Genomic DNA, 15,462 nt, shown 5'->3' with positions numbered 1-15,462 from the left:
TCTCAAAAATAAATAAATGTTAAAAAAAAAAATTTAAAAAAAAAAAGCTATTCCAGGTCCAAGGCGGCAATGCTGGGGCCCGGGCTTGGACTGAGGGTCCCATCGCCACCTGCCAGTCTTCTGGGGCCTCATCCACCCTTGGAAAGTCAGCTCCCTCCCCCAATGAGTGTTCTCCTCAAGAACATCATTTTCTTCTTCAATTGGGAAACACTGTGTTTCTCCCTGGGGGAAGAACAAGGGATTACGCACCCCTGAGCCCCAGGCTCCCACCTCACCCTTCCCGTGGGCATCTTACAAGCCGCCCACTCAGATTCACACCTGTGGGCTTTTCCCACACACAGGCTCAAGTCCGGACCCTCGCACACACATTCACAAAGTCTCCTGCACACACAGCCGCTAGTGTTTAAAGACCATTCCGTGTGTGCACTAAGCTTACAAACATGACCCGCTGACTCTGCACGCTGTACATACAAACTCCCACCCAGGCCACAGCGTCCCACGGCTCCACGATCACAAACTCCCACAAACCACCTCCCGAACAGTCCTGCTCATCTGCACGTGTGCATGCGCATATACACTCACACGTGAACGTGCACATACACACACCCTCGTATCACTCTTTCCACGGGGCCACGGGCTCATCCTCCACTGTGCCCTTCCACGGGAAAGGAAAGAACACCACGGAAGGAAGGGGTCTGAAATGAATGGAGCTTGGGACGTCGGAGCCCTACCGTTCTGCACAGTTGTCCTGGCAACGGAAGATGGTCATCTTTTTGTAGTCGAAAAAGGACACGCCTCGCAGGGCCCGGCTCTGGGTGTCATCCAGGTAACAGCCGATGTACTTGGCTTTGGGGAGAGGAGAAAAATCAGGTCTGGCTGGGGACAAAGCAGAAAGGGTTTCGCAAACCAGGGGCAACCAGCGTCCCTCCGGTTATGTGGCTTTCTTGACCTTTTGGTACCAGCCGCTCCCTCTGAGCAGAAAAGCAGAAACGAGAGACTAAAAGTCATGTGTGCTGGCTGACCCTGATTCATAAGGGCAGCGCAGGCCAGCAGAGGAGGAAGGGACTCTTCTGGGTAGCCAGGGTTAAGACCAAGCCCCTGGGCTCTACTGGTGACAACAAAGCAGGCGGGAAGCCAAGCCAAGGTCATTCCCTAAGCGCCACGCAGATGAGACCCATAGTAAGACAGCTCTGAAGAGCTTGACATGGCTGAGAGCATGTTGTCATTTCTACAAGCTGCCTTAAAATGTCTGTTTTTCCCTGGACACGTGGACTGGGATATCTCAAAGGCACCGGGTTAGAGAATACTAACCCAGTAAGGTCGAAACGGAAGGATCTGCGTAAATGTTTCTACCACAGCGTCTGACACACGAGAGGCACAAAGGTACGATGAGTGGAACAAGAAACCGGCCATTCGCTGTGTCGTGCCGTGCTTCGTAGTTTGCCAACACGCGGGCCAACGTGAGTGCTTTCATCCAAAGAAAGACTTTACATGATGTAAAACCACCAGTAAGAAACCATACACAACAGGGGCGCCTGGGCGGCTCGGTCGGTAAAGCGTCCGACTTCGGCTCAGGTCATGGCCTCACAATGCGTGGGTCTGAGCCCCGCATCGGGCTCTGTGCTGACAGCTCGGAGCCCGGAGCCTGTTTTGGATTCTGTGTCTCCTTCTCTCTCCGCCCCTCCCCTGCTCGCTCTCTGTCTCTCAAAAGTGAATAAGCATTAAAAAAAAAAATTTAAACAAATAGAAACTATACACAACGTTTTCTTAAAGTAGTAACTGGGTTCCTGCACTTCATGGTAAACAGTAACTCTCACATGAAGACCACACTTCACAGTTTATACAAGTCTGTCCCCAAATGTTCTTATAATTATTATGACCTAGACATGTGCTTTGCTAAGTGGTTTCTACTTAGTGATCCTCCTCCAAGGTAAGTACTGCTATTCCCACTCTGTACAGAAGAGGAAACTGAGGCCCAGGGAGGTGAAGTCACTTGCCCACGGAAGCACAGCTGGTGGTGCCCACGCGGAGCCAGGGTGGACCTGGGCGATCGGGCTGCAGTACCGATGTTCTGAACCACTGCTCCCATCTTCTGAAATCCAAAGATCCTGCCGAGGACTCACATGAACAGTGGGGAGCACTGCCACGTTCATGCTCTTGGACAACTGAACAGAGGCCCAGAAAAGTCTGGGGGGGGCGGGCTCGCTCCTGGGCAGTCGTGCCCCCCGGCGCGGCCCTGCTAAGTGCAGATTTGTCAGCCCCGCTGGAGATGGGCCTCGTCCTGATCACTCTGAATTTCTTCTCTAAGACAGGTGATACGGTTGACTGAAGAAAAGTCCCTCTTTAAGAGAAAGCTCGCCTCCCTGGAGCGGGGACGTCAGATGGTGACAGCTCTGGAGAAGCCCACGTCTTGTCCCTGCGCTTGTTCAAGAATGTATGTCCCTGCCGTCACAGATGGGAATCCCAGCCCCTGGACTGGGGCGTGGGTGCTGTTCACACCTGAGCTGGGAGGCAGCCCCTCTCGTGAGCGTGTCACACTAACTTTAGGTCAATAATTCACTAAAGGGCAGAGTGTCCCATGTATGTAGAAGGGGTGGGCCAGGGAAGAGATTGGGGGAGGGAGAGAAAAGATAAAAGAGGGAAGGAAGGAGGAAGGGACAGGAGAGAGGGAGGGCGAGGGAGGGAGAGGAGGAGGAGGAAAAAGGTTTTTTGGGAGCATGAGGTCTTTATTGTCAGATCAAAAGATGGTGTGTGTGTGGGTGGAGCATGTATTGAGCACCTACTATATTCTCTCTACTAGGGGCCATTCCTCATTTTTAATTTTTAAACGTTTTTAAAAATTTAATTCCAGTTCAGTTAGCCTACAGTGTTATAGGAGTTTGGGGTGTACAATACAGTGATTCAACAATTTTTTTTTTAAGAATTTTTTTTTAATTTTTTTTTTAACGTTTATTTATTTTTGAGACAGAGAGAGACAGAGCATGAACGGGGGAGGGTCAGAGAGAGAGAGGGAGACACAGAATCCGAAACAGGCTCCAGGCTCTGAGCCGTCAGCCCAGAGCCCAACGTGGGGCTCGAACTCACAGACCGCGAGATCGTGACCTGAGCCGAAGTCGGACGCTCAACCAACTGAGCCACCCAGGCGCCCCTAAAGAATTTTTTTTAAGTTTACTTATTTGTTTTGAGAGAGAGAGAGAGCACGCGAGTGGAGAGGAGCAGAGAGAGGGGGAGAGTGAGAATCCCAAGCAGGCTCTGCGCTGTCCGCAAAGAGCCCAACATGGGGCTTGGCCTCAAGAACCGTGAGGGCATGACCTGAGCGGAAATTAAGTCAGACACTTAACCAACTGAGCCACCCGGGTGGCGTTCCCCACCTCCTTTTTTAAAAGTAGGCTTTATGCCCAGTGGGGAGCCCAACACAGGACTTGAACCCACAACCCTAAGATCAAGACCTAAGCCGAGATTAGAAGTTGGGACGCTTAACAGACTGAGCCACCCAGGTGCCCCTGATTCAACAAATCTGTACATTACTCACTGCTCATTGTGACAAGTGTCCTCTTGGTCCCCAATCCCCTATTTCGCCCATCCCTCTACCCACCTCCCCTCTGGTACGATCCGTTTATTCTCTGTAGTTAAGAGTCGGTTTCTTGGTTTGCTTCTCCTTTTTTTTCCCTTTGACCTTTCGTTTCTCAAATGCCACGTATGAGTGAAATCATATGGTGTCTTTCTCTGACTAGCTTACTTCGCTTAGCACTATCTTTTAAAATTAATATTGTCACACACTTGTGAACTCATTTTCTAGATGAGGAAACTAATTCCAATGACCGTCACACCTGCCTGCTTTAGAAGCGAGTCTGGAGTTTTGGCACATGGGGTATGTTCTGACTGCTCGCCATTGACCTTACTTCTGTTCCTCCTCTTTGCTCAGTAGAATTAGAAGCTATGGAATCTGCCCAGGTGCTGACACCCTGTAAGGGTCTCGCCTGAAATTTAAGCCCAGGTCTCTTCTCCAGCCCTTTCACACGGGGGGAGGGTCCACTTCCTTTTGGCCCAAGATCGCTAAAAGCCACACTGAGGGCTGACTCAGAGAAATGCTAGCGCCCCAGATAGGCCGGGCTTGAAGCTGGATGTGCTGTGGCTAAGGGTGGTCTCACCTAAGGGCGAGGGCAGGGGCGTTTGGCTGTATGTGGGGCGGTGGATCGTGCTAGATGGAATTTTTATAATCAGTCACACCAGTGAGCGTGTATACGCGCAGGTACAGGCACGTGTCCACTCTGGAGTGTAACGATACTGACTGCATCTTCAAAGGGCCCCCTCTTCCTGTTTTTCTATTAATAGACCTTACCCGCCAATTACATTGTCCCTCCCACCAGCCAGTGACTGATCGATTGCTCTGGGAAAGGGCACGCGGCCCCCACTTTGGATTCTCACAGATCAAAGACAGGAGAGAGCAATCTGTTTCCCCTGGGTTATGACGTCGGCAGCCCGTAAGCCCAGAGCTACGAAGCCGCGGTCCCTGGCACCAAAGCCTGTCTGTTTGGGGAGGTGCAGCGAAGGCAGAGGCAAGCGGAGATGAAAAGTCAGAGAGAGAGAAAGGGCACAAATCGCTCCTTTGAAACTCCAGTCCCTTCTGCAGCTGGTTGACAAGACACAATGCGTGTCCTTCTTTAGCTTCAGCTGGTTCAGGACGGGTTTTTGTCCCTCGCCACCAGTGTAGCACTCACGTATCAATACTCCAGCTAAGGTGCCCGAATCCACCCAGCCATGAGGGTCTAGACCAAGTCTACGCCCATGACTGTCTGTGCCAAAGCCGCCCCTTCCCATGTGCCACAGCAAGTCTCGGCTTGGGAGGAGGACGCTTCTGTCCCCACCAGAGAGAGCGCCCAGGGGAGGGTGGGAGAGAGAGGGTCCCTCGGAAGCCGGCTGGGATCTGACCTGAGGGCCATCTGCCTCAAAGCGTGGGATTTTAAATGCTGTACCACCCGCTCTCTGTCCCCCCCTCCAGGCCAGACATCAGTGTTCGATGTCTCGCACAACAGGTGCTCAAAGCCTTTTTAGAGGAACAGACAATCCTCCGTTTCCTCATCTGTCAACAGGAAGGGGGGGGGGAAAGAGACACAGTCTCTCCTTAACGTCCTGGAGAAACACAGGCGTGTCACACGCTGTGACCTGATGAACTGGCTGAGCTCCGCGGGTCAGGAAATGGACACTGAATCAGTTTCCTTCCCGTCCTTGGCAAGGGCTGGTTCCTCCTTCCCCCACAGACCCTTCTGCACAGGCTGTGGCCAACACAACGGCCATCCCCACCCTTGGCATCTGTCACCCTGCTGACCTCATCAGTGCACTTGTCGCCAACCTGCTTCAGCCAGCACCTTGCCTTCAAATCCTGCTGTGGCGGCAGAATCTCCCCCGAGATGTGGGGGGAGGTTAGGTATGCAAAACAGGGAGAAAATCACAGGCCACTCGAGGGGGGATAAATGACTGAGTTCACACAATCTATCAACTCATCTCCGCAGCTATCCAAATATCGCTGAAATGGCAGAGTCGTCCCCAGCTGTCCCATTTATCTCCAGCACAGGAACCAATGAGGGGTGAGCCCGGGAGAGCACAGGCATCTGGAAAAAAGCACTCCCGACTGTGGGGTTTTTCTTTTCCTTCTCTTCCCTTTCCCTTCCCTTTCCCTTCCCTTTCCCTTCCTTCCCTTCCCCTTCCCCTTCCCCTTTCCTTTCGTTTTCTTTCTTTTGCTTCAATTTATCTGCCCTTTCAGGAAATTTTGCTCTCTTCAACAAAAGTAATCTGTTAGAAGGATAACTAAACATGCACTGCTTTGTATTTCTCTGATTTACTGTTTGTGAGTAGATTCACAAGCAGGAGGCATTACGCTGAGCTAGAAGACAGCCAGCCCTGGAGTCAACCGGATGTGGGTTCCAATCCTGACACTGCGGGGGCCTTGCGGTGTGACTCAAGCTCTTGGAGGTACCGTTCTCTTGCCTGGGAAGTGGGAATAAGAAAGAGGTGATATGGGTTGAACTGTGTCCCCCTCCCCCCACCTGCCGCCACCAACCAAAAATCAGTAGATAAAAAGACAGGTTGAAGTCCTAAGCTCAGAAGCTCAGTGTGCGACCTTATTTGGAAATAGGGTCACTGCGGATGTGATCTGTTAAGGTATGAGGGCATGTCGGAGTGGGGGCAAGGCAATCACTGTGACTGGTGTCTTTATAAAAAGATGGCCATCTGAAGACAGAGCCACAAGGAGGACGCATGTGAAAATAGAGACAGAGGCTGGAGTTTTGCTGAAGCAAGCCAAGGAATGGCCACAGTTGCTGGTGATGCCAGAAGCCAGGGGAAAGGCATGGAACGGGTTCTCCCTTGGTGTCTTCGAGAGTGCACGCCCCTGCTGCCATCTCGATTTTGAACTTCTGGCCCCCAGAACTGCGAGAGAACACATTTCTGTTGCTCTGAGGTACTCTGTTACCACAGCCCTGGAACACTAATACAAGGGATACTGTTAAAACGGACTATAAACAGGATTAATCTATTCACGGAGCCTTAGCACCAGGATCGGCAAGAAACTCAAGAAACTCAAGGAAGAGTTCTCTTCTCCACCATCCTGGATTCTCCATCCTTCAAGATGACCCACTCCAGTGCTTTCTGGGTTTCCTGGCGCAGATAATGAAATTTTCTGCTCGTGCCTGGGCTTCTGTGGGGCAGAAGGGATGCATCTTTCCCTTTGGTCAAAGCATACAGATACTACAGACTCAGCTCCATAATCTCCTCCTCCAGGAAGGCAGCCATGATACACCCCCATGACTGAATGGGATCCCTCCCTTGGGATCCCAGATGCCCTGTCCCACCCTACCACAACGCTTTTATGAACCATTTTCCAGGTACTGGAAAATTTACTTTTTCAAATTAGAAAAAACTTAGACTTATCGTAGAATTTTTAACACAGTGAAAAGGTGCTGTCATGGGGGGAAGGCAAGATACGACGCTATATATATGTAGAAACAAAATATGTGCTTTGGAAATACGCACATGAAAGAAAGAGACAGAGGGGCACCTGGGTGGCTCAGTCGGTTAGGTGTCCAACTTCAGCTCAGGTCATGATCTCGCAGTTTGTGGGTTTGAGCCCCACATCGGGCTCTGTGCTGACAGCTCGGAGCCTGGAACCTGCTTCGGATTCTGTGTGTGTCTCTCTCTTTCTGCCCCTCTCTCTCTCTCTCTCTCTCTCTCTCTCTCTCTCTCTCAAAAATAAACATTTAAAAAAAAAAAAGAGAGACAGGAAGGTAAGACACCAACAGTGTTGATTGTGCTGCTGGTAGATGAGGCTCTGGGCCATTTTTATTTTGATCTCTTTCTATACATTTTCATTCTTCTACAACGAACATGGATGATTTTGAGAATTAGGAAAAATTATTTTTTGAACATATAACTTATGGTTTTACTTGCCTGTCTTCCCCCAGGGGCTGTGAATGTTCCTTAGAGGGGAAAGCCGTGTTGGGTCATTCCTGTGTCTCCACCTCCTAGCACTGGGCAGGGCACATAGTAGGCACGTGATAAATACAGGATGGATGGATGGATTGACGGAGTTAGAGATTATATAGCTCAGTGGCTAAGAATAAGAGCTTCTGGGGCCCCTGGGTGGCTCAGTCGGTTAAGCGTCCGACTTCGGCTCAGGTCGTGAACTTGTGGTTCATGAGTTCGAGCCCCGCCTCGGGCTCTGTGCTGACAGCTCGGAGCCTGCAGCCTGCTTCAGATTCTGTGTCTCCCTCTCTCTCTCTGCTCCTCCCCCGCTCGCACTCTGTCTCTCTCAAAAACAAATAAAGATTTTAAAATTTTTTTAAAAAAGAGTAAGAGCTTTAGACTCAGACAGAATTGGGCTGGAGTCTCCTCTGCCTCTTAGCAGCTGTGTGACACTGACTGAATCACTTAACCTCTCTGAGTTTCTGTTGAGCCCCATCTGTGAACGGGGCTCAAATTCCTGCTTGATGTGAAGCTGAGGATCTGGATGCACAGTCCCTGACGTAGACCAGACCCTCGACACCTGCAGCAACAGCATCTTCAGCTGGAGAAGACGGGGAGCGAGTGCCGGACGTTCCTTCCAAGAATACGGACTGACCCTCCCCAAGTCCTTCATGTTCGGACTTCAAAATCAAACTGGATTTGGCTTCTGGCTCTGCCTGTGACTGGCTGTGTCACCTCAGGCAGGCCACATCACCTGTATGCTTCTGCATTGTCTTCTGCAGAATTACGATATTGATGACAACAGCTGGCATGTATTAAGTGCTTACTGTGTGCCAGCCTCTGAGCCAAGTGCTTCCTGTGCCCCGAGAAGTGAGGTGATATGATGGTTAAGGTTCAGGTGTAAGACTCAAACCACCAGGGTTCAATTAGTAGTTTACCCCCTCCTCCAGCTTGAACAACCTTGGGCAAGTTACTTAACCTCTCTGTGCCTCACTTTCCTCCCTACAAGATGGAGTTAATAATAGTGACCTCACTGGGTTGCTACGAAAATTATGTGATATAAGAGATGCAAAGGACTTGGGAGAGTGCCTGGAACTTAGCACATAATCGATTTGTCTTACACAATCATCACGACAGCCATCTACTCTTATGGACTTATCCCCAAGAGGAAACTGAGGCTCAGAGAGGTGAAGTGACCTGCCCAAAGCTGCACAGTCAGCAAGCTGCAGAATTGGAAGGTGCACCCTGATTTGGCTGCTTAAAGCACAGGCTCTCCCAAGGCCGGGGGAGGTCAAGGACCCAGCAAGGTGCATGGCACATAGTAGGTGTCACTCCACCTCAGAGTGGACTTCCCACCCAGCCCCAGCCCCAGCCCCAGCCCCACCTCTAGCCTGGAGGCAGCTCCTCCCGCCCCTCCTGGCCCGTGATGGGCTCTGAATCGTTTACAGCTGAAGTCCCGCATCACTGCATCAAGCAGAGCCCTTGCCAGCTTCAGAGAAAAACCAAATGTGTTCAGCGTCAGGTCAGAGAAGCGTTCGTTTTTATTAGCGTTAATCTAATACGTTGTCTTTCCTCGCTGAACTCTGAATAAGTTAATCAAGGACAGGCTGGATTTGTGTTTTCTTAATAACGCCGCCTGATTCCGAAGGCTGCCTGCTGTGAGCTCTAGGCTCCGGGCATCTTTCTTATTTTCTCTTGCTTCTCTCTTTACATTTTATAAAAATACATAAGATTTCCAGGGGCAGAGGGGTGAGCGTGGCATAGGAGGCGGCCTGCAAGCTTTGGAATTAAATGAATCTTGTTTCAGATCTCAGTTCCTCACTTCTACCCGGGTAGCCTGCGTTTCTGAGTTTAAGATTTTCCTATTTGTGAAAGAAAATAACAATAGTGTCTAACTCTCTGAGTTGGGTGGTAATTAAAGCAATGAAGCTCTTACAACATGGTTCAGCCCATAATGATCACTCAATAGACAGTAGCTATTATTACCTCTACTGATAGTAACTCACTACCAGGTCACTATTAAGTGACCTAGAATCATGAACCAGGAGATGCGATAAGCATTTTCCATAGATCCTTCCATTCAAATACGTGAAGAGCAAACAGGACAGTGGCTGGCGTAGAGTAGGTGTTCAAGAAATGGCAGTCATTTCTGGTAGAAGTGGCTGTGACACTTTATTCTCACAACAAACGGGAGGTGTTGTGCGTGTTGTTGTTTATCGACGCACCACTCCATCCCCACTCCATCCGGGACCTCAAAAGCACAGGTGATCACCATTCACCTAATGGCCCTGATAGGGACCATACTAGGTGGGGGGTCAGGGACAATTTCCAGGAGGCGAGCTAAGCTGAGAGCAGAAGGAAGAGTGGCGTTGACCCTTGGAGGCACTCCAGACAGAGGAAGGGTCATTCATTCATGTGTCCATCCCATCATTCCTTCATTCCACAAGTATTGAGACAAGTATTTATTGAGCACTGGCTCTGTGCCGGGTGCTGTCCCTGGTGCTGAATGAAGAGACTGGGGGAAATAGGAGAGGCAACGTTTCTGCCCTCATGGCACTGACAGTCTGGTAGGGGAGGTGGACTACAAACAAGGAAGAAACACATAAACAAGACGCTTTCAGATGATGGTAAGGTCTGTGACAAAAATAAAACCAGGAAATATGGTTGTGACCAGGTACAAAGTGGGGCTGTTTTAGTTGGAAGGCCTCTCTCGGAAGGTGAGGTTTGACTGGGGACCCAAAGGAAGGGAGGAAGGGAGCCATGCAAGGATACGGAAGAAGAGCATCCCAGATAGAAGAAACTGGTTATACAAAGACCCTATGGTAGGAACAGGCTTGGCACATTCATCGAATGGCAAGAAGGACAGTGGGGCAGGGTGTGGTGGTGCGGGTGGCAGGGGGGGTGAGGTGGCATGCAGAGCCCTACAAGATAAGTTTGGAGCGGTGGCCATAACAGGGGGTTCTGGAATTTATCCTAGGTGGGGTAAGAGCATATCCTAAGGTGCAGGCTTGTGACGAACTTTGGGATTTGTAAACTACTAGGAGTTCAGAGTGGCTAGGGAGAGATACAGCTGGGTGGGTGAAGAGAAGCCACTTCACAATTTCTCCATTCTGTGTAGCACCTCGTACCTCACCTGGACCGAGAAGATGGGGTCCCTCCCGCCAGCAGATCCACGAGGACTTCCCGATCACCTCCAAGACCCACAACGTGCCAAGCACTGTGCTGGGTACTTTCCTAACCAGTGTCCCAGTGAGCTCTCAGGAGACGCCCAGAAGGGAGGGGTCGTTATCCCCATTTTGCAAACAGCAAAACTGAGTCATGAGAAAGTGAAACTATTTGCCTGGGCCACATGGCTGGTTGGGACAGAAGTGGAACATGAATCCAAGTCCCCCAATCTGTTCTGCCACGTCCCGCACTCTCTTCCACCTCCCTGTGAACGCCGGGTTCTTAAAGAAGCAGAATTCTAGGAGATCCCCGAGCGTGGGAAGGTGGGGTCCCCTGGATGGCTCCTGAGCCCAGTACAGGGTGGGACCGAAGCCGGGGAACGTGCTCCCCTGTGTGAGTCCGTGCCACTAATCCCGCTTCCCTCCATGGCGGAAGAAGGGGTTTTCCATGAGCTGAATCACAGCAGAAGTGTGATATATGGCAGGGAACACAAAGGCTGGGGAGGTTTTCCTTCTGTCCTGATTGGTGCTGGATCCTCCCAAACCATCTGGCCTGGATTCCCAAAACATGCCATGTGTGTTCATCTCAAGAACTGCAGGGTTGCAGGCTCCTCCCCCGCATGCTGGTCAGCCGGGCGGACGTCGGCAGACTCTGGAAGACGGTCCAGGGGCCAAGCGTTCAGGCCAGATGTGCCTCCCCCCAGCTGTACGGCCCTGGGCAAGTGTCTCCCTTCACCAAGCCTCAGTTTCCACATCTGTTACCTGGGTGGAGGGTCACACCCCTTGTTCATGAGGTATAGTGGAAACCGAGTAAGGTAACGCGCTCACAGAAGAAAGCCTTTTTCGACTGAAAGGCTAAGAAAATGCGAGGAAATACCTCCAGGGCAACGATGCCCTCCAACTGCCATCACCAAGAGATCGGTCAAGATGGGCCGACAGGCAACACGGTACAGCAGAGCCACGGCATGCCGTGGAAGCCACAGCTCACAGAGTTCCTGAGCCTTCTCACGGGCAATGCCACTGACTAGCTATGTCACCGTGGGCTCTTGGTGCCTCGGTTTCCTCATCCTTAAAATGGGAATAACAGCACCTTCTACAGAGTTGTGGTAACAATTCAATACACATTAAAGTGCTTAAGTACCTGGCACATCGTAAGTGCTCAGCAGATGCTGTTTCAATGTCCACGTGTATTTATTTAACAAGACTAAAAAAGGCTGCGAGGAAATGTCAGACTTTGAACTCTGGCAGATGTAGGGTTCAAGTCCACGCCTGGCTGTTTATAAGCTGTGTGACCTTGGGCAAGCTATTTAATTTCTCTGGGCTTCAAATTTCTCCTCTGACACAGGGATGAGAGCGAACCCCCGGGCACGTCTACAGCCGTGACTATATGGCAGCTGGTTCCTATTCAACACCGAAACCTGGTGGCGGTTACTGTATTCTTCTCACCCCCTCCCTTCCCCTTGGCCACCTTCCCTGTCTGCCCCTCTTACCTCGCTCCTCCTCCTTCTCCCGGACGATCCTCCCCTTGAGGGCTCGGCTCCAGGCTCCACCGTAGTCACCCAGCTTGGCCCTCTCGCTCCCGTCCTTGCCCTTGAACCAGGGTCCGTACCTGCGGGCAATGTTCGAGGCTTCACCCGTGTCCCGGAAGCCTCTGCCCAGATGCAGGTCACCCAAGAAGGGCAGCTCAGCGCCTTCGGCTTGGACCCCCGCGGCGGGGCTGGCCTGGCTCTGGGAGATGGCGGGCTGGCCCACGAAGCCAGAGTGAAGGAAGACCAGGCTCCCGGCCGTCAGGTAGAGCACCAGGAAGGTAAAGAAACGCACAGGCTTCCTGCGGAAGTACCGCTGGAATTTGAACCAGAGCTTGGCCATAGCAGGATCATTCCGGACTGGCTCGCTGGGGCTTGGCTGGCGGGGGGGGGGGGGGGGGGGGGTGTTCAGGAAGGGGATGGAGGGGGGCTGCGTTCCCGAAGCTTCCCTTCGGGATGGAACCCCTGGGGGTCTGCAGTCTTATTCCTTCCGCAAAGGTGATGCTTGGCTGATGCCAAGAGAATGGAGCCCTCCTGAGGTCAAGGTGAGCTTCCCGGAGCCACAGAAGGGACCCCACACCCAGGAGTCAGTCCCATTTTCCTACATCTTGTTCCTCACGTCAGAAAGCTCCCAAAGAACTTGGATAATGGCAGTCGCAGGGGGATTCTGTCGGTCACCAGCACTGCAGCTCACTCTGCGCCTTTTCTTGGCTCTTCCGGCCTGTCAGGGCTGGATTCTTTCACCGAGGGCCATTTTCTGGCCCCTTTCCCAGCTGGGGGACACGCTCGGTGTATCCACCTCGTGGAAACAGAGGCTGCCGGGTTTCCATCTGCTCACGCATTAGGGCTCAGGACTGCCACCTGCAAAACAGCACGGACACGGGCTTAAGAAGCCTCCTCACGGAAGCCAGAGCTCAAAGCGTTCTTAAGCCTTCTCACCGCGAATGCAGAGCCCCCAGGAAGGGAGGGAACCAATGGCCTGAAGCACCCAGCAAGTGCTTGGACGGAGGCCCAGTCCCGGGTCTTCTAGAACACCTGCCTTTTTCTGTAAGCCAAAGTGGGAATTTGGGGGCCTGTCTCCTCCTGGGTCCTCATTTTCGGACACACTTTACCTCGGACAAGCGCAAGTTCTTAGGGCCCACGTTTCCTATATATTTGTCATACGTACACTGATATGTGAATTACTTTAAGCCTAAAAAGTACTTCCTAGGGTCCCTGCCGAATTGCCTGCTGGACCTGGCTGATTCGGAACCAGATCAAATTCATTCTTTTTTGTTGCTGTTGTTCCAGCAAATGCTTAGCGAGCCCCACTATGTAGCAGGTACTGTCCTAAGCGCCGGACATAAAGCCGTGAAGCAGAGAGACCAAGTCCCTTCCTTCACGGGGCTCACATTCCAGTGGGAGAGATCAAAGCCACAGCCCCTCTCCTCTACCCAAGGAAGAAAAGGAAAAGAAATCTGATTTAGCGACATAGCCATCACTCAGCATTTATTTAGCACCTACAGTCCGCCCAGCTCTGTGCCGAGCCCCCTACATGCGTTAGCTCACATGGTCTTCCCAGGGTTCCTAGGGGAGGAACAATTTCCCCACTTCACAGATGAGGAACCTGAGGCCGCACAGCCAGTGAGCGGTCGACTTGGGAATTGAACCCAGGACAGTCCAAATGCAAAACCACAGCTCTTAACCACTGCGTTTTTGACCCGGCTTTTGTCCTACACGGACTAGATGTCACTTGGGGATTCAGAGATAGGCCCGGAAGCAGCAACCCACCTCCACAGCCTCCCAGGGACACTGCTCACTGTCTGACAGGGCCCCTCAGGGTGTGGCCCACGGAGCATCTGATGCATGATCACCTGAGAACCTGGTTAACTACAAAGATTCTGGACCTCTCCAGCCCAGATTTCTGGTAGAAGGGGAAGTCTACAGGTGTAACAAGGTGCCCTCCGGTCATGGTGATGGGCACGGAGGGCCGAGGGCACCGCTTTATGAGTAAACGTTAAGGATCATCAGCCAGGAGGAAAACAGAATACAAATTAGAAAACCGAATACTCCTGGTGCGATTTCATGTTATCACCAGCAGGGGGCCTCGTGACAGTCTTGGCCAATGTACAGGACTAACTGGCAGCCAATGGCTGATCTGAATGGTAACAGCCCCTCTGGAATGCAGTGGCATGGGAGTTTAACTGTGGTTCAGGGGAGATGCCATCAGTAGTCCATACGCCATCCCATTCATTCAGGTACTAAGTGCTAAGTACCTACTATGCAGTTATTGTGCTAGGCACTTGGAATAGATAAGTGGAAAAAAAAAAAAAAAACAGCTCCAAATTTTTGTGGGGCCAAACTACCCATTTCTCCATCGCTCCGTCTATCTGTCCACCGCTTTAACCCATCCATCAGTCCACCTGCCCACCCATCAAGTCACAATCTCTCCATCCATCCACTGTCCATTCCTTCATCCATCCATCAATCCATCTGCCCGTCCATCCATCCATCCACCATTAATCTGTTCATTAATCCACCCGTTCACCTACCTGTCCATCCAGACCGCTGCAGCCCATGCAACCACACCGTTCTCACCCACCCATCCACCTACCCATTCTTCCATCCATCCAAAAATGTGCATTGCTTGCCTACTGTGTGTGCTTGGGATACCGAAATAAATAATCCAGAGTCCCCCTTTCAGAGAATTCAGAGTCTGCTGAGGGAGACAGCAACTTTAAACCACCACTGTACGAAATCACTGCACTAGATCGTGCTAAATCCTGTAGGAGATGTACGTAGAAGATACAGAACAGCAATTAATAGCTAATGTTTACTGAGCTCTTCACAGAGCCGACATTGCTCTGAACACATACATACTCTGAATCCTTGCAACATTTCTATGAGGGAGATCTGTAACCATTTTACAGAGGAGAGAAACGAGGCTCGGAGAGATTAAGTAATTTGCCCAGGGCCACATAGTTGGTGGCGGCGGGGGCGGGGGGGGGGGGGGACTTGAATGCCAAGTCCAGGAGTCTGGACTATGTTCTATCTGCGTGCGTGCGGAACCACTGAAGTTTCAAGGTCACACTGATACTTTAAACCAGGCAGTGGGTGGTGACCCATGGTATTCCGTGGAGATCACACACACGCCAGATGTTTCTGCAGCTGGGCCAGGATGAGAAAAAGCCAGCAGCCATCGTGGGGATGGGCAGAAGGACACCAGCCCTTCCAGAAGCAGACGAGGGCATGGGCTTTGGAGGTGGACTGACCTGGGTTCAGATCCCGTCTCTTCCACCCGCCTGCTCGTGGGACTGGGTCAAGACACCTGT

At 51.6% G+C, this 15,462-nt stretch overlaps 1 protein-coding gene across 5 annotated transcripts in view; it reads right to left on the bottom strand.

Moving 5' to 3' along the window:
* WSCD2 (WSC domain sialate O sulfotransferase 2) overlaps nt 1-15,462 on the bottom strand; it is a 115,386-nt gene that overhangs the window by 41,902 nt on the left and 58,022 nt on the right. For 4 of the 5 annotated variants that reach the window (XM_078435700.2, XM_078435701.2, XM_078435703.2 and 1 more), the window contains exons 2-3: nt 12,116-13,012; nt 732-846 (exon numbers count right to left, since the gene is read on the bottom strand). In XM_078435700.2, coding sequence (XP_078291826.2) covers nt 732-846; nt 12,116-12,494 — 494 coding nt within the window. In that variant the 5' untranslated portion in view covers nt 12,495-13,012. The remainder of the gene's footprint in view (nt 1-731; nt 847-12,115; nt 13,013-15,462) is intronic. The other variant, XM_078435705.2, reaches the window with a different exon arrangement.

This window comes from Panthera onca, chromosome D3 (assembly GCF_046562875.1).
Source record: "Panthera onca isolate mPanOnc1 chromosome D3, mPanOnc1 haplotype 2, whole genome shotgun sequence".
Classification (NCBI taxonomy): Eukaryota; Metazoa; Chordata; class Mammalia; order Carnivora; family Felidae; genus Panthera; species Panthera onca.
The sequence above is the reverse complement of the archived record's forward strand: the minus strand, read 5'-3'. Positions and strand labels throughout refer to the sequence as shown.